Genomic DNA, 23,387 nt, shown 5'->3' on the forward strand with positions numbered 1-23,387 from the left:
CTGCTGCACCCCTGTGCTGTCTCTGGTTCAGGTCACTGCTGCCCCGGCTGCTTCTCTTTTCCACAAACTTAAGCTAAAAGAGTTGGCAAAAGCACCTTGAAAGAAATTCAGGTAGAATATCTCATCAGCACAGGATGCTGCTTCATGCTTTCATACCAGCAAAGATCAAATTTCTCTTTGGTAGGAGCTGTGCCAACTTCACCACCCACGCTTTGACAAAGGGTATTGTTTCAGCATTTGAGGTGATTAATAATTTTTAGGAGGTTGCAGTTTTCCATTTTCAGCATGTTGCCTCTGATTTCCTTGTCATGTCTCAGAGGCTTTGGAGAAGCTGAGGGGCAAGGTGAGGAATGATTGTGTGACCAGGCTTACCTGCACAGAGCAGGGAACGCTGCAGTTCTTCCTCATCCAGCCCTATATGAGAACCAAGTCAGTGGCTTCCTCAGCCACCGAATAATGTTTTCCTTAATTGCCATCAGGCTGTAAGAAATTTCCTCTCCGATACTGAGTTTAAATAAAAACTTTCCTGCACCTTGTTTCCATTGTTAGCCTGAGAAAAATCCCTGAAGAGGGGCTGGAGCAGCTGGGGTTATACACAGCCTACAGAAACGATCCCTTGCAGAGATGCAGTCAGGTCATCACTGAGTCCAAGACCAGGAACACACAGGATGGTGACAAGCAGCCGTGCTGGCTGTCTTTTCAGCTCATGCTTTACTTGTTTCTTGCCTGTTTTCTGGAATCTCTCCTCACTGATGCACCGTGCAGGGAGAGCTGTGCTGGGCTTCCTACCCTGTTCTGTGCTGCACCTCTTGCATGGAAACCAGACAGGAGAGACATTGCTCTGCTGCTCATGTTAAGAATTGAGGGGATAAAGATGTGTCAGGAAGGGTCAGGTTGGATCTCAGGAAAAGGTTCTTTCCCCAGAGGGTGGTTGGGCACTGACCAGGCTCCCCAGGGCAGTGGGCACAGCCTCAAGGCTGCCAGAGCTCCAGGAGGGTTTGGACAACACTCTGAGGGACAGGGTGGGATTGTTGGGATGTCTGTGCAGGGCCAGGGATTGGACTGGATGGTCCTTGTGGATCCCTTCCAGCTCAGAGTCTTGTATAGTTCTATGATTGTAAGTATTCCTGTGCCTTTCCAGCTCCCTGGAGCACTGTGACAGCAGCTCTCAGAGCTGGAGCAAGGCATTTCAGTGCCTGGGTTATTGTCTTGTTGGGTGTTGCTGCTGCAGCCCTCTGACTGTGATGGCAGCAGTGGGGTTCTGTATATCTGCCCTCATTTATTTTCTTTAAATCCTGACTTGTCAGCTCCAGAATTTGGTGTCTGCAGAGAGACTGAGACAGACTCCCCTGAGAAAGGGAGCGAGGGGACTTTTTCCCTGAGCTGATGCATGCTCACTGCTGAGCACCTTTCCTAAGATAGCAAGCAGGAAAAATAAACCAGTATAAGGAGTTAAATAATATCCCTACCTGGCATCCCAGTGTGGAGGGCTGCTAAGGTACAGACATGGGGGAAGGGATGATATTGAAATCCATTAAGGAACTTTCAGTACAGGTTTAAAAACTTCCAAGGTAGTTTGTGGCCATGGAAAGTGAGCGGTGCGAGCAGTGGGGAGCCAGGCAGGTGCAGTGGGGCACTTTGTGCCAGAGCACCCTGCACTGCTGTCATCCTGCATCCTCTGGGGTCCTGTACAGGACGCAGTCTATTGGCGTTTTACAAAGGAACCCAAGGAGCTGATCTCTCACACAGCTGAGATTGCATCAGTTCTGCTGGTATCAGCACGTAGGATTCTGGTCCTTTGCTGCCCACCACGAGCAGGTGCAGCAGTGGGGCTGCCTGGGTTGGTGATACCAGAGGAGATATCAGGCTTCCCTTTGGTTTGCTTTTCAGACCCTGCAGTTTCTGGTAGGCATTTGCAGACTCAGAGCGGGGAGTGTTGTGGGGGAGCAGCACAGGGTGAGATCTCCAGTGGTTCCTTTAATCAGGACTTGTGTGTACATGGTGCTTTACAGCAGAGATGCTTATGGCTTTGTGGCAGAGCAGTGCAGACACACTATCTTGATGGAGCCGACTCGCTGCCCTGTGAACAAGTGAATTGGATTGTAACATCCCAGAGCAGACATGCATTTCATGTTCAAATGCAAAAGGGAGGAATCCCAATCTTTCCAGTGGTTGCCCACAGCTTTGCTGTTTCACTTTGAATTTGTTGCCAGTTGTTCAGATGCCAAATCATTTGGCAGCTGATCAGATACTCCTACCCATGCCTAAAGGAGAATATGTTGGTTCTAACATTTGTATTATTTTATGGGTCGATTCATCATTACTTAAAGGTCCTCCAAAAGGTGGTTAAAACTATGCGTAAACTGTAGTACTTTCTGAAAAATTAGACCATGATTATTGCAACTCTTAACTACAGCTAATAAATCATACTAAGAAAAACACATACCTTTCAGGTTAATAATATTGTTTATGGATGCAGAACAGTCCATAAGCTGGGAAATGCTGCATTTTTCTCAACTTCTTCTGAAGACAGTGATGGAGACATCTGTAGTTATTGAGATCTCCTGATCTGAGCAGATGGTTTCACCCTGACTGTGCGTGTCGCTGCTCAAAACGCTTCTGAAAATTAATGTGAGCCTTTGAACTGGAGTGCTCTGTTCCTCAGACACAGTCTGACCCACGTGCTGGGGCTGAGGCAAGGAGGAGGCTGGAAGGTAAAGCCTTTGCTTGTGTATCAGAATGAGGACCAAAGGGCAAGGAGGAGGCTGTTGAAGATCCGTCTTCCAAACGTGGAAAAACCTGGCTGCCTGCCCAGGAGATTCAGGAGTGGTTTCTCTGTGCTGGCCTTCCAGGAGTTCTGTGAGGAGAACAAAACCCCAACTTCAAAACTCTTGTTCTTTTGTACAGAATCATCTTCTACAAACCTGTTTACAAACCAGTGTTGTACAGAATCTTCTACAAACCTGTTTACAAACCAATGTCCCTTGTAAAAGCCATTTATGTTGCCAGAGATGACCTGGCATCCCACTGATGGCTTCATCACTGCATTCAGAACCTGCTTCCCTCACCCTTTACCTCCTGAATAAGCTTAGAGAAGGTTTCTAGACATAGCTTATTCAGGAGGTAAAAGCTGAGGAACAACTCTCCATGAAAGAATTTTGAAAAATATTTATTATCAGGCATAGTGGAGATAATAGTGATACAGCTTGGGAAGAGGTAAAAATTCAGCACACAGTGTGTAGTGAATAATGTGACTTGACTTTGTGAGATTTGACACTCTCCCTGTGCTCCAGCAGAATGTTGTTTTTCTTGCTGGGGATGTGGGGAAGTGTTCAAGGAGAACATGGTGGAGTTACTGGCTTCATGCTTGACAAAGACTTCATTGAATTTGATAAGCAGCCTTAATTGACCTTGAGGTCATCTGGTGATGACAGTGAAAATGAAACTTGTACAGGAAGAAACAGAGAGAGAACACAGACATTGATGGATTGATCTGGGGGTGCCAGTCTGTGAGATGCCAGCGTGTGGAATTGTGCAGGACAGAGGACTTCCCAGAGAGCGAGAAACAAGGCCAAGAAACAAGGCCACCAGTCCATTGTAAGGTTTGATTTTATAAAGAGATCTACTGGTTAAGGCCAGCAATCAGTAATCCCTTAATTTATATTCCAAGCAGCAGTCAGGATCTTCAGCCACAGCAAAGCCAGTGTCTCCTCCAGCTTTTCAACCATGACCAGATGTTGCAGCTGATCTGTGCTGCAGCTCCTGCCTCTCCATCCTCCATGTCCTCCCCTGTTCCTCTCCTTGCTGCCTTCAACAACGAGGATGCTCCCTGCAGGAGGTGGAAGGACTCACAGGCAATGATGTGGGCAAAAGACAAACAGAAATAAGAGGCAAAGCTTACTAAAACAAGTAGCTGCTTGCTGACATGGTATATCAGATCTCAGGTGAGAAAAAACTGCAAAGGAAATCTAAGTCAAGGCTGATCAGAACCTGGAAGTGAAAATGCCAATAGCTTGTGGAACTTCTGAATCATGGAAAGGTTTCCAAGGTGCAGTAGCAGTGTCTCTGGGACACAGCCAGGGAGCTGCCCACCAAGCTGAGTGTGGCCTGGGCTGTGCAGGCTCGGAGCTGCTGGCTCCGTTCCGGCTGTGGGCAGCCCTGAGGAGCCGGGCCAGGACGGAAGATGAGGAGCTGCAGACAGTTGGGATCTGAGGGATTTGCTAGGAACAGGGAAAACAGAGGAAATGGTGATTTGAGAGGAAATCTTTGGATTGTTCTGCTTTGATTCACGTTTAGACATGGTCTGGAGTGAGAGTAATCAAGGAGAAATCCACACAGCAGAGCTTCAGCTCCTGTGGGTGAATGGAAGGGAAGATTGGGCAGAGAAGCAGATCAAGATGGTGAAATTTAGCAGATTTCTAAAATTACTCATCTGTCCTGTAAAAGCTTTTTGTTTAGAGTTGTATCTATAGCTAGAGGTATTCAACCAAAGCCCTCAGGAGAAGAAAAGCTTCAATACTTTTTATAAAAAAAAAAGGGGGGGGGAAAGGTGGTTTTGCCAAAGACAAACCTTCCTCCCTCCCTTCTCCTGTAAATGCCATGATTCATAAAATTCTCTCTGATTTGTCTGGGAGTTTGCTGGAGCATCTGTCACTCAGGAGGGATCTGCATTTACTGCACTTTTACCAGCGTAACTGTACTCCCGAAACTATGTAGTGGAGATGTGGCTGCAGAGTCTCTCTGGGGGATCCCCTGGGGCAGCCCCCAAAGCGAGGGGTTCAGCAGAGGCAGGAGATCAGCTTGTGCTCCTGCAGGCACTGCTGAGCTGTGTCAGTGCTCTGACCCTGCCAAGCAGCTGCATTTGGACATCACAGTCCCCTGATGTGTGTTAGTGCAGCACAAGGAATGTGGCCTCATAGCTCAGCTTCTCCAGCCCAGGCCCAGCAGTTCTGTACAAATACTTTCTCATTAAGATGCCAGAAGTGTGAGCTGAGGTATTGAACATGCAGGCACCCAGCCAGCTGTGCTGTCCTGGCAGAGCCAGGTGGGACAAACATCTGGCGAGAGCAGGGGCTTCAGCTGCCAGAGTCTGTCCAGCCAAGCCTTTCAGAAGTGTCAGACTCTGGAGGATGCTTCATGCTTTTAAAAAAAGCAGAAGATGAATATGCTTATGAGAGACAATAAAGCTTCCTCAGCAATCCAGGAGGAAACGTTCAAACACTCCATCACAGAGCACTGGACACATGTTAATAATGCTGGGTTAACACCACTGCCTGAATGAAATCCAAGTGCTGGGAAGCAGTCAAAGTGTCTGAAGGACTCACACCCAAACAGCCCTGACTCTGTTTTGGAAAGTGGTGGAGTCCCATATTGAGTCCTCAGTGATGCTGTGCTCACAGTGTTAACAAAGCTGTTCTAGGACTGGAAAAGAGAAAGCCAAATAAGCTCTTTTAATGTGAGAGAGCTTAAGAGAGACTGAGTTGTCAGCATTTAAAGTAACTATGCTGGATTTCCTCATAAGAAGGATTTACATGTTACTATTACAATCATCTTGATTATTTAGTCCCCTGACATTTTATAGTTTCTCAATTTTTTTTTTATATTATAGTGGTTTTCAGTAGTGGCCAAAAATTGGAATGAAATTTATGAAGTGTGTTCATCTGACCTGTTTTTCTGTTTGCTGAGAATTCGTTGATTCTTGTTGAAATCCTGCACTCCCTATTTCCAAAGTTGTTCCTTAGGGGTTTTTTAAGGTGCTGTTTTGGAGGTGAAATAATCCTTTAAGATTCTTTCTCCTGAAATGGAGACCCTTTGATAGGTTAAGTGCAGCTGCATGGGTTTGAAATAGCCCTTACAAAGTGCCAGTGTAGGTTCTGTTCAGCCTGTGAGCTGTATGAGACTTACCCAGCACGTGCTGGCACATCATCTCGGCCTCTCCTTCACACCAGTAAAGAAAAAGAAAGAATCAGAGAAATGCAGACAATAACAAGGCTGAAAATCAGTCTCTGAAGTTAATACATCCCAGACTATCAGGTTTCTGTTTCACCATTGTCTTTACAGAGAATATTGTTCTTGGTATTCCCTGTTCCCCAGGAATCTCCACGTGCAGCACGGCAGGGTCAGGACGTGGTTTGGTTCGGCAGGTTGGGTGTCACCAGTCCCGGTCAGACCCCTCAGGGTGTCTTTGTGTGAGACAGTGCGGGTTGGACACATTGGACATGTGACAAAGGTGTGGCACTGGTGGAGGGGGTGGCACAGAGCCCCCCTGCCAGGCACAGCTCCGGCTTCCACGCGCTGCTGCGGCTGCTCCTGCTCTGCCACTGATCCTCCTGCCCCCTCAGGGACAGGGATGGGCACAGGGGCACAGCTGCTGTGGGACGACTATGGTGTGGAGACTGGTGAGGGAATCATGCATCAAAAGCGTGGGACTGGGAGGGTTTGGATAGTTGCCTTGCAGGGATGATTCCCTCAGGTGTCCCTGGCTGATTCCTGAGCCAGAACATTGTGCTTTGGATTGTTGCCCTTTTCATTCTCCACATTAATGTTGATGTGTAAATCACGCCCTGGTCACCTCTTTAGAAAGCAGGAGATAGATGCTGCATGCAGGGTGCTGGGGGCACTGGTGGGTGGAAGGGATGAGAAATCCCAGGGGTCTTCAGTGACCCCAGAGACAGGAGAGTAGGACACCTCCCTGTACGGGGTGTGCGTGGTTCCCGGAGCAAACCAAGGGGGAAAAGGGCCGGCTGGGATTAATGTAATTTTACAGACATACGTGGCCAAACAAATAGAAGAAGATTTAAGTTATGGAATGTTCATCTAGCAAAGGACGGTGGATCACGGTCACAGCCTGCCCGTGTGCCGGTGCCCCAGGCCGGGCGGGGGTTTGTCAGCAGAGGGTGCCAGAGACCAGCGGCTCCTCCCTGTCCCTCCGCCGCAGGAACACAGGTGTGAGCAGCACCTGTGTCTGCAGCCAGCACAGCCTTCCCGGGGCTGGGCACGACGGCACCTCCTCCAGCACCAGCACAGACCCTTGCAGTTGTCCTGACTTCAGCAGAGACTCCAGCTGTGCTGGTTGTTCCCAGGGTGTTTTCCAGGAGGCTGGAGGCGATTGATGTGTAAGGAGAGTGAAATGAGCAGTGAGATCTGGGTGTGTGGAACTCTGCAGACGTGCAGAGGGACAAGTTCTCTGGTGTCCAGGGCTTTCTGCAGCGATTCAGGTTTTATTTATACCCTTGGTGTCACAGCAATTTGCTTATTGATGTTAGAAACTTGGGCAGAACTTCCATTAAAAATACATTCTTGTCAAGCTGGCAGGTTTCACCAGGCTGAGAGGATGGCCTTGAGAATCCAACAGACTTTGATAGACATCTGTTGATGTTTGGGCAGCTGCTTTCTAGTTATAGTGTCCGAGCTAATGAGGCAGAGGGTGTTCACTGCAGCAGTGTGGCTGTGCTGGCTTTTGCTGTGTGTGTTCTGGTTTGAGCCTTCAGCAGTTCCAGTGAACCTTATTATGGTAATAATGGTGTGAAATTATTAAATTACAGCCAGAAATGATCAAAAGTCAATAAACATTTAATAAAAATCCCGTTAAAGTGAAGCAGGTAAAGAGACATCTCCTTAGAATGAACTCCAGTAAAATGAATGGATACAGGAGGCAGCTTTCAGCTGCAGGGTCATGTCCTGGCTCCTTGGCTTCTGCTGTGCCAGTGGTCCTGGTGGTGCTGAGCAGCCCATTGATGGTTGTAAGATCCTGTGGAGTCCTGTTGGCTTTGGGCTGCTGAAGGGGAGGGGAGGTACCCTGGGCTTCTTTGCACAGGCCTGGTGCTGTGGCAGGCACTGCCTGAATGCTGCCTGGGTTTAATTTTCTTTTTTATTTTTTGCTGCTGTCAGTGATTTTTTCCTATATTCTTATCACAGCGAAGTGAAGTTTCTATTTCTAAGTAGTGAAAGATTTACATGATAAAGAGAAGTCTGTAAAAGTAGGTGGAACTGCAGTTTGCACTTCAACCTGAGGTGCTAAGAGGCCACAGGGCTCTTGATCACTTCTTCCCACTCTGAAATAACATATGCTACAGAGCTGGCTTTTAAAGGGGCTCAGGATGCAGGTCATTTGTTACATGTTGGAGTCTGAGATACCTCAATTCAGGCAGAGATTTTGGGTGGTGTAGCTTAGCAGGGGCATTATGAAGAATGAAGTGTTGGGTTTGTTACTGATGGGAGCCAAATTGAAGCTAAACTGGGTATAAGTACAGGATCCAAAGTCTGTAAAGTTAATGAAGTTAATGCTCTTCACAGGTTGTTTTTGCATGCACTCCTGGGACTACAGTTCCTTCACCCATCTCCTGACTCAGATTTTTTTTCTGCGGAGGGGTTGGTGATGCTGGAGACCCCAGAGCTGCCTCCTGAGGGCAGTGGAGGGGCAGCTCCAATCTCTGCTCTGTGTGACCAGTGACAGGACTGGAGCTGTGTCAGGGCAGGCTCAGGTTGGATCTCAGGGAAAGGTTCTTCCCCCAGAGGGTGGTTGGCACTGACCAGGCTCCCCAGGGCAGTGGGCACAGCCCCAAGGCTGCCAGAGCTCCAGGAGGGTTTGGACAACGCTCTGAGGGACAGGGTGGGATTGTTGGGGTGTCTGTACAGGGCCAGGAGCTGGACTGGATGGTCCTTGTGGGTCCCTTCCAACTCAGAGTATTCTGTGATTTGATGATATCTTTTGCTGCATGTGCCTTTATGTTCTATAACAATAAAGCAATAAAAGGCAGGTTGCAAGATTGTGAGATGGGCTTAAAAATCTCAGTATGGAGAGGCCTACAAGTGAGCATTGCTTTGTAGTGGTTTTTTTTCTTGTTTCTAAAGATTTAAGTTTCTCTCACTTCACATTTTCAAATCTTTTTCCATACCCAGGCAGAATAGAAACCTGCTTTTTTTTTGGTTTGGGGACATTTTCTGAGGAGAGATAAGATTTTTTTACACAGTTTTTCACATTTGGAGAAAAGCACCAGCTCTGGCAGGGCTTGAGATACCAGCACAGGAGCTGATCCCACAGGGGGGTTAACAAATGGTCAGGAGGGATGTTTACTGCTTTTCTCTGCACAGCTCCAGAGCTGAGGGCCAGGAGCCCCTTGTTCACTGCAGCCCAGCGATGGCCCTGCTTGAACTGAAATCACTCAGAAGGAAACCAGTGGCCTCCAGTTCCCTGTCTGGTGGTGGCTGTGGCCTCAGCTGTTGCTGAGGAAGCAGGACCTGAGCTCTGTTCACACCATCCCCATCCACAGGGAGGTCACTTTGCCCTTAGGGCAGGTGTGACCTGCAGGCAGGGCAGGTGTCAGACACTCACCACCCATCCATCCTTCCATCCCTCCCTCCATCCATCCCTCCATCTCTCCCTCCCTCCATCCATCCTTCCATCCCTCCCTCCATTCATCCCTCCATCTCTCCCTCCCTCCCTCCATCCTTCCATCCACCCCTCCCTCCCTCCCTCCATCCCTCCATCCACCCATCCCTCCATCCTTCCCTCCATCCCTCCCTCCCTCCATCCCTCCCTCTCTCCCTCCATCCTTTCTGCCCCAGCCCCAGGTCACTCAGGGTGACCGTGTGCACCATTTGCTCATTTGGCTTAAATAGGAAGCAAAGCACTCCTGCATGGCCCTAGTCCTCGAATCCAGAGTCTGACAGTGCCCACACCTGCCCTGGATGAATGTCAGCAGCTCTTGGAGAAGCAGTTTGGCAGCTCTTTGCAGAACCCTTTTCCTTTACCTGCTCCATGCTGGGTTTCCACAGGGGGAATGTGTGAACAAGAAGACTTGTTGCCCACGAGCAATTGCCTTCAGGTGGGACATCACTCACCACAGCATCCTGCAGAACTGAAGGTGTGCAGTTATGTTCTGCCTCTGGACACACTTGATTTAGACCTAAGTGGGGCTGACCTTATAGAAAAAACTACAAACTTGATCCTGACCCCAAAAATAGCAGGCAAGGAATGGGAGAATAGCCTTTGGAGTGGGGAACAATGGAATTTCATTTCACATTAATTCTTGAATTACTCTGATATGATGTCAGAAAGGGTTTTCATATAATGTTAAGGTTGAAAGAAGCCTTGAGGAGAAATTGTAACTTTTTTTGTTTACTGTTCAAAGGAATGGAAGTGGTGCCTCAAAGTGTCTTCTGGAGGGAAAGTTTCACTGTAGCAAGTTATGAGATGTGTCTGGTGCAAGTGGTGTGAAAAACTGCAAAGCGGTGCAGAGCAAAGCTGAGGCAGGTACTCTGCAGCAAACAGGGGCTCCTGGGGGGTGAAGAATTGGGAGCAGACTGGGGATAGAATCATCTCATTCCACTCCACTAGCCCAGGTTGCTCCAAGCCCTGTCCAGCCTGCCCTTGGACACTTCCAGGGATGGGGCAGCCACACCTTCTCTGGGCAACCTGTGCCAGGGCCTCCCCACCTTCACAGGGAACACTTTTTTGCTTATATCTAACCTCAGTCTATCCTCTAGCAGTGTGAAGCCATTCCCCCTTGTCCTATCCCTCCATCCCTTGTCCCAAGTCCCTCTCCAGCTCTCCTGGAGCCCCTTTAGGCCCTGGAAGGGGCTCTCAGGTTTCCCTGGAGCCTTCTCTTCTCCAGGTGAACCCCCCCAGCTCTCCCAGCCTGGTTCCAGAGCAGAGGGGCTCCAGCCCTTGGAGCATCTTTGTGGCCTCCTCTGGACTTGTTCCAGCAGCTCCACATCCTTCTTGTGTTGAGGAACACAGAGCTGGAGGCAACACTGGTGGATGGGTCTCACTTAAGCGGACAGAGGGGCAGCACCTCAGAGCTGTGGTGTTTGTTTGATGGCAGTGCTGTGCCTGCCTTTCTCTGGTGTGTTCCTGTGGGACAGCAGAGCCGGGATGTTCAGCTCGGGTTAAAGTAATGGTAGAGGGTGGGATTCAGCCTGTGGCACATGGATGCCTTCCCCTGAGATGAAAACTCCCTGGAGTCCACCAGAGAGTAACATGTGACTCCACTGATGTCACCTTCACATCACTCCTCATGGGATGAGCTCCCCAGAGGTGCCTCTGTGCTGCATATGATGGATGAATCGCACGCAAAGTGCACTTGGAGGGGCTTTGCATCACCAGAGCAGCACCTGTACTCCCTGCACTTCTCTGAGAGCTGCTTCTGGACTGACTGGGGATCAGCAGGGATCAGTCTTGGAGTCTGAAGTGCAAACAGAGGGGTTGAGGGGAACTTGCAGGTGTTCACATGGGTGCCCACAGACCAGCTGTGCCTTCCTGTGGGGCTGGTGTGTCCAACAGAGCCTGGGGGCCCTGCCCATGTCCGCGGGTGGGTGCTGGCCCTTGGTGGTCCCACGGCCCCAGAGGCTCTGGAGTCTCCCTTGGCTCTGCTCTGGAGGAGCTGCCTCGTGGCTGGGCTTGTTAAAGCTGCTCTAGGTACGAGTGTGACCCCAGGACACTGTGAGGGTTTGGTTCCCTGTCCCTCAGGTCCTGCTGGAATTTCCATTCAATGACATTTACAGGAGTGCACAGAAATGTTGTCTGAGTTCTGGGCATCCGCCCAAGTCCATTTGTTGGTTACTGTGGTGGGGTCTCACGGGACACAACCTGAGAAGCCACTGCTTGGGAGTGGGGAAATTCTCCTTTGCCCAGCTGCTGAGGAGAGCTAAATTCTTCAGTGTCCTGGACCATGAATGTGCCATTTTGGTGGGTTTGTGTCTTTGGACAGATCATGGATGAATTACAGCCCTTTTTGTTTTCTAGGAGACCAATGGGATAAAGTGTGTTTAGGCTAAAACCTATTTGTTCCACTTTTGGGGTCTTCCTCCACATACACCCTGCTTTTTTTTAGTTTTGGGCTAAAGACCTTAAAGAAAGCAAAGGGCCTTTGCTCATACAACATGTTGAGGTTAATTCTGACCCACTGGATCCCATACAAACTGCTTACACTTAGGAGCTCGGCATGAGATGCTGCCAAAGGTGACTTTCATGGCGCCTGGTAAGAATCTAAACCTTCTGAGTGCCCCTGAGTCAGGTACAACTCATGCTAAATGTGGAAGAGATGCTTTCAGAGTCTTGTGTCATCCATTGAGAACAGGAGGCTGTTCCTGTGAGGCCACCCGGATGCACTGCTTGTTCTGTGTCATGTCCTGCTTCATGTGCCTCACTTACACTGCTACAAACAACAAACCAAACACACTGCTGTGCCTCCAGCCTGGTGCACAGAGACTTAAATCACTTGTTGTTATTGCCTGTCTGTTTGTATTTTTTTAAGCATTTGTGTTCCACCAACACACTCAGAGTGAGTATTCTCAAGGGGGAATTTCCTTCCTGATAAACAATCCTGTAGTGTGATTCAGCAGGAAGGATGTGGTGGTTAAGGCACTGGACTGGGATTTGGGAGACATGGGTTGTCTTTCCAACTCTACCACAGTCAAGATGTGATGAGTGGAAGGGCAAGCAAAACAAAGAGAAGGAGCTGTTTAGCTGTGGCAAAAACATACTTTCACGTGGTCTGTCTGATTTGGGGTTAGATAGGTCTGGGGTTTTCACAGAATCATAGAATGTGCTGAGTTGGAAGGGACCCATCAGGATCATCAAGTTAATTCCTGGCCTTGTGCAGGAGTTTTGTTTGGCTACTCAAGTAAACAGCATTAGGACTCCTGTTTGTGCAGTTCAAATTTGAAAGCTCATCTTGACCTGTTCCAGGAATCCAGATGTGGGTTTAACTACACGTTGCTTTAACGTGCATGAGATCTCAGATGCCACTTTTCAGTGTTTCTTGGTTGACTTAATTCAGTTCACCGTCGAATTCTCTGATCTTCAGGCAGTGTGTAACTGTGGCTCCTACACCAAGTTGTACTTGCACGTAGATTCTCCACTCTCTTGTTAAATTCAAGGACAGCAGACCACACACGAGATATTCCCTTTGTCATACAGGGTGAAGTTCCTGCAATTTGACAGTAACTCTTTTTTCTTTTTAGAAGCAAGAGCTTGGAGTGCCATCTCTGAGTTTAGACCTCCAACCTCAGCATCCTGATCTGGTGCCGCCTTCGGGAGGATGAATCAGGACAGTGACTCAAGTGATCAGCCCACAGGTGAGTTTTCTGCTTCTCTAAGCGTTTGCCTGTCTTCTCCTGTTCATTCAGCATGATTTGCTTTCCATTTATTTTCTTAGTGCTATTGGAAGAGAATACTGAGTCACAAATAAAGCAAAACCTGTGAATCAGTGCTAAATTGCATGCCCTGAAGGTTATTGGATCTTTGAGGCTTCCTGTCCACATCTGGATATCAGAATTCTTAGAATTCTAGTCCAGGTTGAAAAGTTTACTAGCAATTGTTTTTATAACTTCTCACCAGTTCAGAAGCACACAGGGTTTTATTACTGTGTTACACAAGTCATTCAGCTTTTAGCCATAGTTTAATTCTCTCTCAATTGCTTTGGTACTTGGTTTCCCTGTGCAGAAAGGGAACACGTGCACACACACCATTGTCACGGATGTCCCATGAAGTCTCAGTGTCGGATCCTTGCTGGAGACATTAAATGGACAGGAATTTGTTACTTTTTCTGGCCCAGACCTACCATAAATTTCCTCTCCTATTCCATCCCCATCTTTGGTTGTTGGAATTCAGCCTCATTGAGTGCTTCTGGCAGTTTCTGCCTCGGGGCAGGGCCTGGGAGAGGCGGGTGCCAGAGGCAGTGCCTGTGGCCTCCCAGGCTCTGCTCAGCCTGGGCTTTTTTGGAAGTGTCAAGGGGCATTCTTAGCTCTGACGTGAGGGCTATTTTTTGACAGTTCCCATTGTTCCCCACTCTTTGTTCATGGGTGAGGTCTTTTCTTCTGAGGCCTTTGTCAGAAATACAGGCTGTTAGGAGGGCTGTCTGCTCACAGGTTTGGGGAGCTTTCTTTTGTTGTCAAGAGTCCTGAGAATTTCTTCCTTCCTTTTTCAGACTTGCTTGGGCAAACTGGCCCAGACAATGTGTGCCTGAGGGGATTGCTGGGATACCCCCTTGCTGGGACAGCCAGGAGAGTGGTCCTCAGAACCACACCCTGTGTGCTGTGCTCTGGCTGTCACAGGCCACGTGGCTGTAGGCAGAGCAAGTTCATGAGTCTGGGGTTCTGAACACCTGCCTGCACTAAAGCCCTTGCTGTTCTCTATGGGTTTGAATCTGGGAGCTCAAGAATGGAAAATTTTAGAAAAATTCCTGTGGTAGGGGGAAGTATCTATTCTGTAATACTCAGCGTGTCTTATTACTGTGAACAGGTGATGATTACACATCGGGATGTGTGGAGATTCATGAATCATCCACAAAAGGACATTGGGGCTGGGTTTTTGGAAAAAGGCTTTCAAGGCAAGTCTCTATAACACATCCTGGGTGCTCGTGAGAAATGTGCAGTCAGAATATTCACAGATGGCTCGTTGCAGCCTTGTGTTTTGTAGGGGTAATGAATGTTGTGCTTTCAGTTTAGATCCACTCTCTAAAACAGGCACAGGAAAGAAGTTGTCCAGAGGGACACATTTCCAATGTGTGCATTTTACACCTTCTGTTGAAGGGCTTAGTCCTGGTTACTCTTGGAGTCAAGTCCTGGGTTAGACAGGTGTGATCCACTGGGGATTTATATCTTGGCTGAAGATAGGGATCTTCCACTTTGGGCCTCCATTTGTTCAGCTTCCAGCACCACGTATTGAGTGTTCACTTCATTCTGAGCTGCCATTGTAACTATACTTAGAGAGGAAGGATATTATAATCTTGTGAAAGATTAAAATATTGTTACTGTAATCCAGCTGGAAGGGGAGCGCTTTTCTCAGGGTAGGAGACAGCCAAGGTTTTTCCCATTCTGTCCTCCCCTTGTATACAGGAAGGAAGTGCTGGCAAAGGCCCCCCGGGCTTCCTGTCGACTTGGGAGCACATTTCCAGACACAAGCTTCTCCACCATCCATCACCCAGCCCGGCCAAACAATCGTGGCAGCGCCAGGGGAAAAACACCCGGCTGGGATAAACAGCAGGGAGGAGCGGGAGCAGCACCCTGGGACCTGGGCACGGGCCAGCTCCTGCTGTGGCTGTGTCCGACAGCAGGGCACTGGGCTTCCCTTCCCTTCCCTTTGGAACTGAGAGCTTAATGGTCAAAATTCCCCCTTAGAAGAAGCAGCTTACCAAAGGAAAAAGAGGCGGAAAGAAGGAAAAGGGCTGACGTTTAGTAAAGAGGTTGTGGAGGCACTCTTTACAACACTGGCAGGTTGTGGAGCCTGGAGCCAAGGAGGTGGCCGGGGATGCTCCTGGGCACAGAGCACCCTGGGGTGATGTGTGAGTAACTGGGATGGAGGCAGAGCTTTCTGTCAGGTCTGCAGGGCAGGCAGTGCTGAGGCAAAGGCCATCTGTGATGCCTCAAAGAAGGAGGAACCAAGTAGGGTGGAAGCCTGACCTTTAACTGAATCATCTGATAGGATTCTCTCCAAGAAGATACTCAGAACTGAACTGGGATCTTCTTCTCTGTGTCACTGCTTTTGTTTAAACTCTGCATTACAATATTTCAGTAATACTTTCAGATCTGTCTGCTCTGTAACCTTTTTTTAACTTGAAACAACTGTTTGGGTTTATTTTTTTTCATTATGGTTTTAGTATCCTCACAAACTTTGAGCTGGGAATTTTTCCCTACAACTACCTTAAGGAGGTTATAGTGAGGTGGTGGTTGGTCTCTTTGGTCATGTCCCAAGATACAGGATCAGAAGAAATGGCCTTAAGCTGTACCAGGACAGATTCAGATTAGATACTAGAAAATATTTTTTCATTGAAAGAGTGTTCAGGTGTTGGACTGAGTTGCCCGGGGAGGTGGTGGAGTCACCATCTCTGGAAGTGTTCAAGAGGAGCCTGGATGTGGCACCTGGGGACATGGTTCAGTGTTGAACGTGGTGGTGGTGCTGGTTGACAGTTGGACTTGATCTTAAAGGAATTTTTCAACCTTAACGATTCTGTGATTCTGTGACTCAATATTTGAGGCATAATTCTCCTTCCACACCTATCCAGAATGCTCTGTGGGTAAGCTGAGCACCTGGATTGGTCAGTCCAGATGTGAGCATCCTCACAGACAGAGCCTGCTAACATTACCGTGTTCTCACTACTTTCGAACCACTGATTGTTCCCTGGCATGAGATGCTCCAAAGCCCCCCCCTAGTAGGTTGTCCAATAGCAAGAGGACTTGTACATGGGAATGGAAAGGGAGAGATGGAGAGACTGAAACACCAAAGCCCTTGTGCCTGCCCTGCTTGTTTCACACTGATGCTGCCCTGCCTGAACTGAGCTCTGTGTTTGAGCCCAGCCTCAGGCTCAGCCAAGCACATCAGCTGGTGAATTAGTGTGGAGATAAAACACCTCCAAGACTTCTCCATTTGGGTCATTGGGGGGTATAATTCAAGTTAAGAGTCCAGCCTAATGGTAAATTTGGAATTTCCCCTGAAACTTCAGCAGTTGCTCATAGTGTAAGAAAATATTTTGTGGGGTTGCTTTTTTCCTGAATTAACTGATGCTACAGGATTCCATCAACCTTTCCTTGGACTTCTCTCCCTGAAAAAGCCTCTGTCAGTAATTCCTGCAGTATGACCACCTTAGCAGTGTGTCCAGTGTGCTCAGGTCAAAACAGTATTTAGTTAAGGCTTTGTTTTGGCAAAACTGGGATGAAACTTGAATACGAGTGTAACCTCTTGAATTAAGGAAAGAGTGTGTTGTTTATTGAGAAGGTTTTTAGGCTGGAGTTGCAGAAGTAACTGGTAAAGACTTCCCAGAAGCAAATTATATGCTCCTGAAATCTGCCCATTCTGCCCCTGCATGCACACTGACCATGGGATGGGGTACTTGTGACACATCTTTCTACGCAGTTTATGCTTTCTATACTTTTTTGCTGTGTGTAACTCTTAACAGTCTTAATAACCAAAAAAAATCCCCAGCTCTGTGCTGGCTACCTGCAGGAGCACCTTCTCTGCCCAGCTATATGTGCCTTTCTGGGGTTCTTTCATTCATTCTCCTGTTTCACATTTTTATTGTCCTTTGTCTGGGCTTACAACAGGTGTGGGGTGGGCAGTAAGCTCCTTAAATGCCTTTACAGTACTCTGTGGGACAGAAATAAGAAATTATTTCTTATTTAAGATCTTTACAGAAAGCAGGATTATGGAGCCCTCATTTAAAAACTGAAAGCATTTCTACAATGCTAACAATTATTTTTAAGTCTACCAGAAATGCAAATGAACAACAGCAATTGAAAAAGAAGTTACTGGAAATGGGATGGATAATAAATAGCAGTACCGGCTGCATGGTTATGAAAACATTACCCCACAAACTCACCCATCTGGCCTAGAGCTGGGGAATGGCAGGTTTCCCTACTGCTCAGCACTGAGTGTAGGTGCTGGCAGTTGAAGCTGTCAACTTTAAAATTAAAAAGGCAAAACACAGCAACCTGGTTTCAGGTCCTGCTGCAGCCCTGCAGTCCCCAGCCTGTTCGGGGCATTTGACTCTCTCATTTCCCTCTTTGGGACAGTATTAATCTTCCCCTTTGTGAAGCTGTTTGACTGTACCTGGGAAAGTGCTCATGTTAACAGCATGCAAAATTTCTTAATTTCCTTCTAGAAAATAACTGGTTGTGTCTTTGCTTGTTCTGGCCATCCTGATGAGAAGAGTAGAGGAGACTGAGGGCAGAGCTCATGGCAGTTCCAACCTCCTGGGGAGGGGCAGAGGAGGGGCAGGCTCTACTCTGAGGGGACCAGGGACAGCAGACAGGGAATAGTCTGGAGCTGTGCCAGGGCAGGCTCAGGTTGGATCTCAGGGAAAGGTTCTTCCCCCAGAGGCTGGTTGGGCACTGCCCAGGCTCCCCAGGGCAGTGGGCACAGCCCCAAGGCTACCAGAGCTCCAGGAGGGTTTGGATGATCCTATGGGGCACAGGATGTGACCCTTGGGGATGGGCCTGTGCAGGGCTGAGGTTTGGACTCGCTGATCCTTGTGGGTCCCTTCCAGCTCAGCACATTCTGTGATTCCGTGAGACATCACTTGAATGGGCAGTGGGTGTGATTCTGCTTCGTTCCTCCAGGCACTGCTCTCTTAGTTATTTTATTAATCTAATTATACACTGTGACAGCAATGGGTTAAAAAAAGAGACAAGACTGTGATTTGTTGACAGTGTCCCTTTCAAGTCCAAGAGTACCAACGGAGAATGAACCCGGAGCAATGTGAGGAACGCGCAGCACGGTGGGATCTGCCAAGAGCACCGAGTGCCGGGAGAGGCTGCGAGTGCCGGGGTGTTCAGGGCTGGGAGGACTGGGAATTCTCAAAGAAGGGAAAGCAGGCAGGGACTGCCAGCCTGTTCTGACATGTGCTAGTGGCTGTCATGGTTCATGGTGCAAGGGAAGAGAAGTCCTTGGGGTTGCCAAAGGCTTTGAAAAGACAAAGACATAGGCTTGTGATAATAAGTGCTGTTTGCCCAGGGGTAGGAGAACACTGTGTGTGTCTGGGGAGAATGATGTTTACACTGAATATGTGGTCATACAACAGAAACTGATGGATAATGAAGGAGTTTTCCAAGCATTGCCTGCTGGTCTCAACATTCATCTTTGCAAAAAGAAATGGACTATAATAGTTGTTTCCTCCCTCTCTGGTTCTTTCACATAAATCTAGTGAAGACAAGGGTCAAGTTAAATCCAACAGGCCCAAACACCTTCCCAAATTCTAGCAAGGTCCAGGTAACAGACACTGGTGGAAGAATATCCTGTGAAATCAAACAAGCACTAGTTCTGAGAGAGACAGGAGGTGACTGTGTCCTACCCGCCAGGACTATGGTCCTGCCTCTCGGTGCCTGTTCCCATGCAGTGCCCTGGGAGGTTACAGGATTCCCTGCATCCTTCTTTCCTGCTCCACAGCCCTGGCTCCCTGGGCAGGTGTCCCCTGAGGGGTGGTGTGTGTTGTGGGGGAGCAGGGGGGGCTGCCTGCAGCACACAGCCACAGCTCTTCCCTCGAGGTGTCTGTCCCTACAGAGGGTTTTGTCTATGGAGGGAGGGATGGCTCTGCCCCTGCAGGGATTCATTTGTGCTGTAGTGGGAACTGGGAGGCAGTGGAAACGTCCTGCTTGGAGGCTGGAGCAGGGTCTACTGTGTGTGATTGTGCGTTCTTTTAAATTAAACTATTTTGCAAGCACTTCCTTCCTGCATTTCTCAGAAGGAGGGAGGGGGGTGTGCAAAGAATGTTGAACTGCCTTTGACGGAGGAGGAAAACTGAAGAAAACAAGAGATGCAATCCTAACTACTGACCTTTTACTTGAGCTTGGTGATGTTTTTCAGCAGCAGAGCCTCTGGGGAGTAACAGCATCCTCCTTGCTATTGTGCTGCCTGCCCAAAAAGGGGGCTAAAGTTCAGCTTTTATGATGTTCTCACTCTGGGCTTGTGGGAAAAAGGCCACATTCCCTTTCTTAGGTCATACGAGTGCAAGAGATGACAGAGTCCTACAGTCTAACCCCAGGGCAGGAGGCCAGTTCAAAATGGGACTGGGATAGACAGCTTGGTAAATATGCCTCCAGCTTTTTCTCCTTATGGAGAGTCACAGCAGGTGGGAGGGTAATTTACATTGTTAAATTAAAAGGCACTGATTTATTTTATGTTGGTGTGTTATTGTTTCATAAGAGCACATGGGTTGCCATTACTTGTGATGGACTTATTGTTAAATCCTCCTTTTCCACTTCGGTCAGGAGTTACTGGAAGTGAATGTTATCCATGAGGACAAAAAGGCAAATAAGCATAAAACAAAAGCCCAACCTCCTCCCCAGCAAACTGCAGGTTTTTAGGGAACCTTCTGCAGTTTTGAGAATTGAGATTATTGCAGTGGATGTTCTCAAATGGAGCTCCTTGGCTCTCAGACTGTTTATTCCCTGTACCTGGGGGCTGCAGAGACACCGGTCCCTTTGCTCATGGGTTCAGTTCAGGCTCCATGTCTCAGAGGTGCCACCTGGTCTCGCTGTCACCCCTTCCCTCAGCAGCATCTGGTGTTTCTCTCCACTGAGGTTTCCTTCAGTTGTTGAGGTGTCATTCAGCAGATACTGAGCTGGTGTTCTACATGGCATGATCCTGGTTATCTTGTGCTTCATGAAGTTTTGAGCTGGGTCTGGGGATAAAGGAGGCAGTTCTGTCTGGAAAGGCTGCCCATCTTAGGGATAAATTCTGTTTTAAAGTTACAGATCCTGTTTTAAAGTTACTATAAGACATGCTGTTTAAAAAATAAATCTGGATGATGCTGACATCTGTCTGTGCACTGACATTCTTCAGCAGTGCTCGTGACTCCTGCTCCAGGAGCTCAGAGTGCTGATCAGCCCATGGCCACACTGTCCTGTGGCTGCTGTGTGAGTTTCATCTGAAGTTTGAGCCTTGTCTTCTGCATGGTAGATCCCATAAAACCTAATACTGTACCTGCCCTGCAGGTCATTAAAGGCTAGGTATCCCTACTTCTTACACTGTCAGTAATGTGGATTTCTATATGTTATAAGGAAAGATGTGTGTTTCGGCAGAATGGAGCAAATGGAAGTGTTGACTGTGAGGGAGGGTCTTGCTCCTGCCCTTCTCTCTCATGTGCTTGTACCCAATCCTGGTACCTTGGGCCCTTCACTAAGTTGCTTCAATTCACTGGCCCAGCAAGAACAGATCCATACTTTGGCCAAGTAGGTTTTCTGCTGAGGTGAAGCAGAGGGGCAGCACCGATCTCTGCTCTGTGTGAGCAGGGACAGGACCCAGGGAATGGCTGGAGCTGTGTCAGGGCAGGGTCAGGTTGGATCTCAGCAAAAGGTTCTTCCCCCAGAGGGTGGTTGGCACTGACCAGGCTCCCCAGGGCAGTGGGCACAGCCCCAAGGCTGCCAGAGCTCCAGGAGGGTTTGGACAACACTATGAGGGACAGGATGGGATTGTTGAGGTGTCTGTGCAGGGCCAGGACTTGGAGTGGATGATCCTTGTGGGTCCCTTCCAGCTCAGGAGATTCTGTGATTGTAATGAGAACAAGTCACTTTGCTTTTGGACAATGTATGTCCTAAGTAAAATGTCTTGGCACCAACGAAGTAGTGAAATAAAGCCAGGTATTAATTCAAAATGCTTGAGAAAATGTACACACACCAAATCACAGCTTTGGGTGGCTGTTTCAGGGGAGCAGACCTGTTGGTGCTGCCCCCTCAGTGATGGTTTCACCTCCCTGGGTACCCCACACCTGTGACACGGGGGGGTTGTGACTGTGGCAGGTGAGACCCAGCTCACCCACCCTGTGATTTTTGGTTTGGCCTTTTCACAATGAGCTTTGCCTTTGCAGCTTCTTCCAGTGACTGACCCTCACGGTGGGTAAATACGAATACCCAGTTACCTGAGGTGTGCAGGAAGGTGTTTGGGTTGTGGAGGAGAGAAATGAGGTACCTGCAGTCTGTCAACTATCTGGTATTTCTGGTTATCACAGCGAGTGATGGAGAACAAATTAGTGCTGGGAAAACAGGCCTGCAGCTGAGGGAGGTTTGCCAGGAGGTTTGCCACACAGAAGGGATTTGGACCCATGATGTGAAGCCACAGAACAATGGCATTCAGCTAAACCCAGTAGTGTGTCTGGTCAACGCAGGCTTGCAGCTCTTGAAAGTTGCTTGACACCTTTCTTCTGGCTTCCAAGTATTGATTTTTGTATCCACAGGGCAATGCCTGTGGCAGCCTGTCTGGTGCAGGTGCTGGAGGTTCAGCCTGCCCCTCTGCCCCCTCCACCCTCAGCTCAGCTCTGGTGGCTGTGGCAGAGCCCCTGTCCCTGCTGCCCTCCAGGGAGGTGCCTGTTTCACAGAGCTGTAGGCTTTGGCTCTGCACATCGCTCATTTAACCTCATTTAATTCTGGCTAATCTGAGGACATATCTCTTTTTATTTTCTGCTGGATGCACTTTGCACAGAGCCACACAGACATTGGGAGGGAGAAGTATTTGTCTAAATTGTTTGTTTTTTCTTGGGGAAAAAGAAATGAAGATTTATTATCGGTTTTCCCTCCCCAGGGCTCTACCTCAGCAATATCTTCTGCAGAGCCATGTTTCAGTTGCAGAAGTATGCAGGGAGCTATCAGCAATGCAGCATGACAAAAGTTCACACAGTTCAGAGCTCTCATGATTACAGAGGAGCTTTTCTTGGGATTTTTAAAATGTCCTAGACACAATTAAAGGAATTTCTCAGCAAGGAGAGTGCAAGCTGGGGACTCTCTGGCAGATGTAATCACTCAAGGAAAACTTTGTTTGGCTTGGCTGGGTCCTGCCTTCGTTCCATGCTCTTTCATCCCGCCACCAGGCTTTGTCTCTCAGTCTTTGCAGTGTCTGTCTGTCTTTTCCTCTTTCCATCTGCCTTGCATTCCGCTGCAGGCTGAATGGGACAGCCTTAACCTGGCTACTTCCAAGACAAACAGGGAGTCAGATGGAAAGAGGGGGGCCCTTGGCTGTCAGGAGGCTTCGCGGTCACTCACTTCCTAGAATTAAAGGCTGGGAGTTGATCTGTAAGCCAGCCAAGCCAGAGACAATGATTGGGTTCCCATTTTGTTCCTTTGATACTGCCTTAAATATGTGCACCAACTGGGAAAACAAAATTTACATGAAGTAAGTAGGAATGCACTTTCTCCTGCAGATTTGCTCTACCCTGTGTCTGCCAGGATGGATAACACAGGTAGCAAAGCTCACCTGTTGTTTCCCAGAGGGCTTTGGGAATCAGGCCTGTTCTTAGAGAACTGATTCCTAATTGTGATGGGATGTCTTTGGTAGCCCTGAGAAGAAGGGACTGGAGCAGCTGGAACCCCAGGTGGTGAGAGGAGGCTGCACAAACTGTAGTGACTCAGGCTCAGCTCATGGGGAGAGTCCCTGTGTCCCCTGACACCCAGAGGGCTTGTGCCTTCAGCTGGGCACTGGCTTTCCAGAGGCGCTGATACCAGGCTGGAATGAATGAGAAGTGTTTGTTCAAACAGATGGATCCACAGTGATGGGAAAATGAGGGAGGTCAGAATTGCTTCCTCAGGTTCTTGCTTCCTCAGGGATTCTGCTGGGAGACTTTGGGTGAACTGCTCCACTTCCCTGCGTGGAAGAAGTGCATCATCTTCCTGCCCTGTAATGGAGAGCGTGAGGTGCCACTTTGAAAGGTCTTGGTGGCATTGTTGACTTGCAAGAAAATGTTGGAGTGGTCCCAGTGAGAACTGTAAAGGGATTGCATTTGAGGGATCAGGACATCCTCGGCTGACTGTAAGTCCCATAGGGAAATTTCAAAGATCTCCTTTTCAAATGTCTTTGAAATAAAGAAAGTGGCACTGGAGGTGAGGAACCACTTGGAAAGGGCTTTAGGTAACTGCAGCTCACTCACTCATGGAGAGGGTCGGGTTATGTATGTGGCTTTGCG

At 48.5% G+C, this 23,387-nt stretch overlaps 1 protein-coding gene across 4 annotated transcripts in view; it reads left to right on the plus strand.

The window, feature by feature from the left end:
• Nucleotides 1-23,387, plus strand: part of EXD3 (exonuclease 3'-5' domain containing 3) — a 297,052-nt gene that overhangs the window by 52,375 nt on the left and 221,290 nt on the right. For 3 of the 4 annotated variants that reach the window (XM_051807943.1, XM_051807941.1, XM_051807942.1), the window contains exon 2: nucleotides 12,967-13,080. In XM_051807943.1, coding sequence (XP_051663903.1) covers nucleotides 13,044-13,080 — 37 coding nt within the window. In that variant the 5' untranslated portion in view covers nucleotides 12,967-13,043. Of the gene's footprint in view, nucleotides 1-12,965; nucleotides 13,081-23,387 lie in introns of all 4 variants that reach the window. The other variant, XM_051807940.1, reaches the window with a different exon arrangement.

Source organism: Manacus candei, unplaced genomic scaffold (genome assembly GCF_025592945.1).
Source record: "Manacus candei isolate 608988 ecotype Guabito, Panama unplaced genomic scaffold, ASM2559294v1 h1tg000071l, whole genome shotgun sequence".
NCBI classification, from domain to species: Eukaryota; Metazoa; Chordata; class Aves; order Passeriformes; family Pipridae; genus Manacus; species Manacus candei.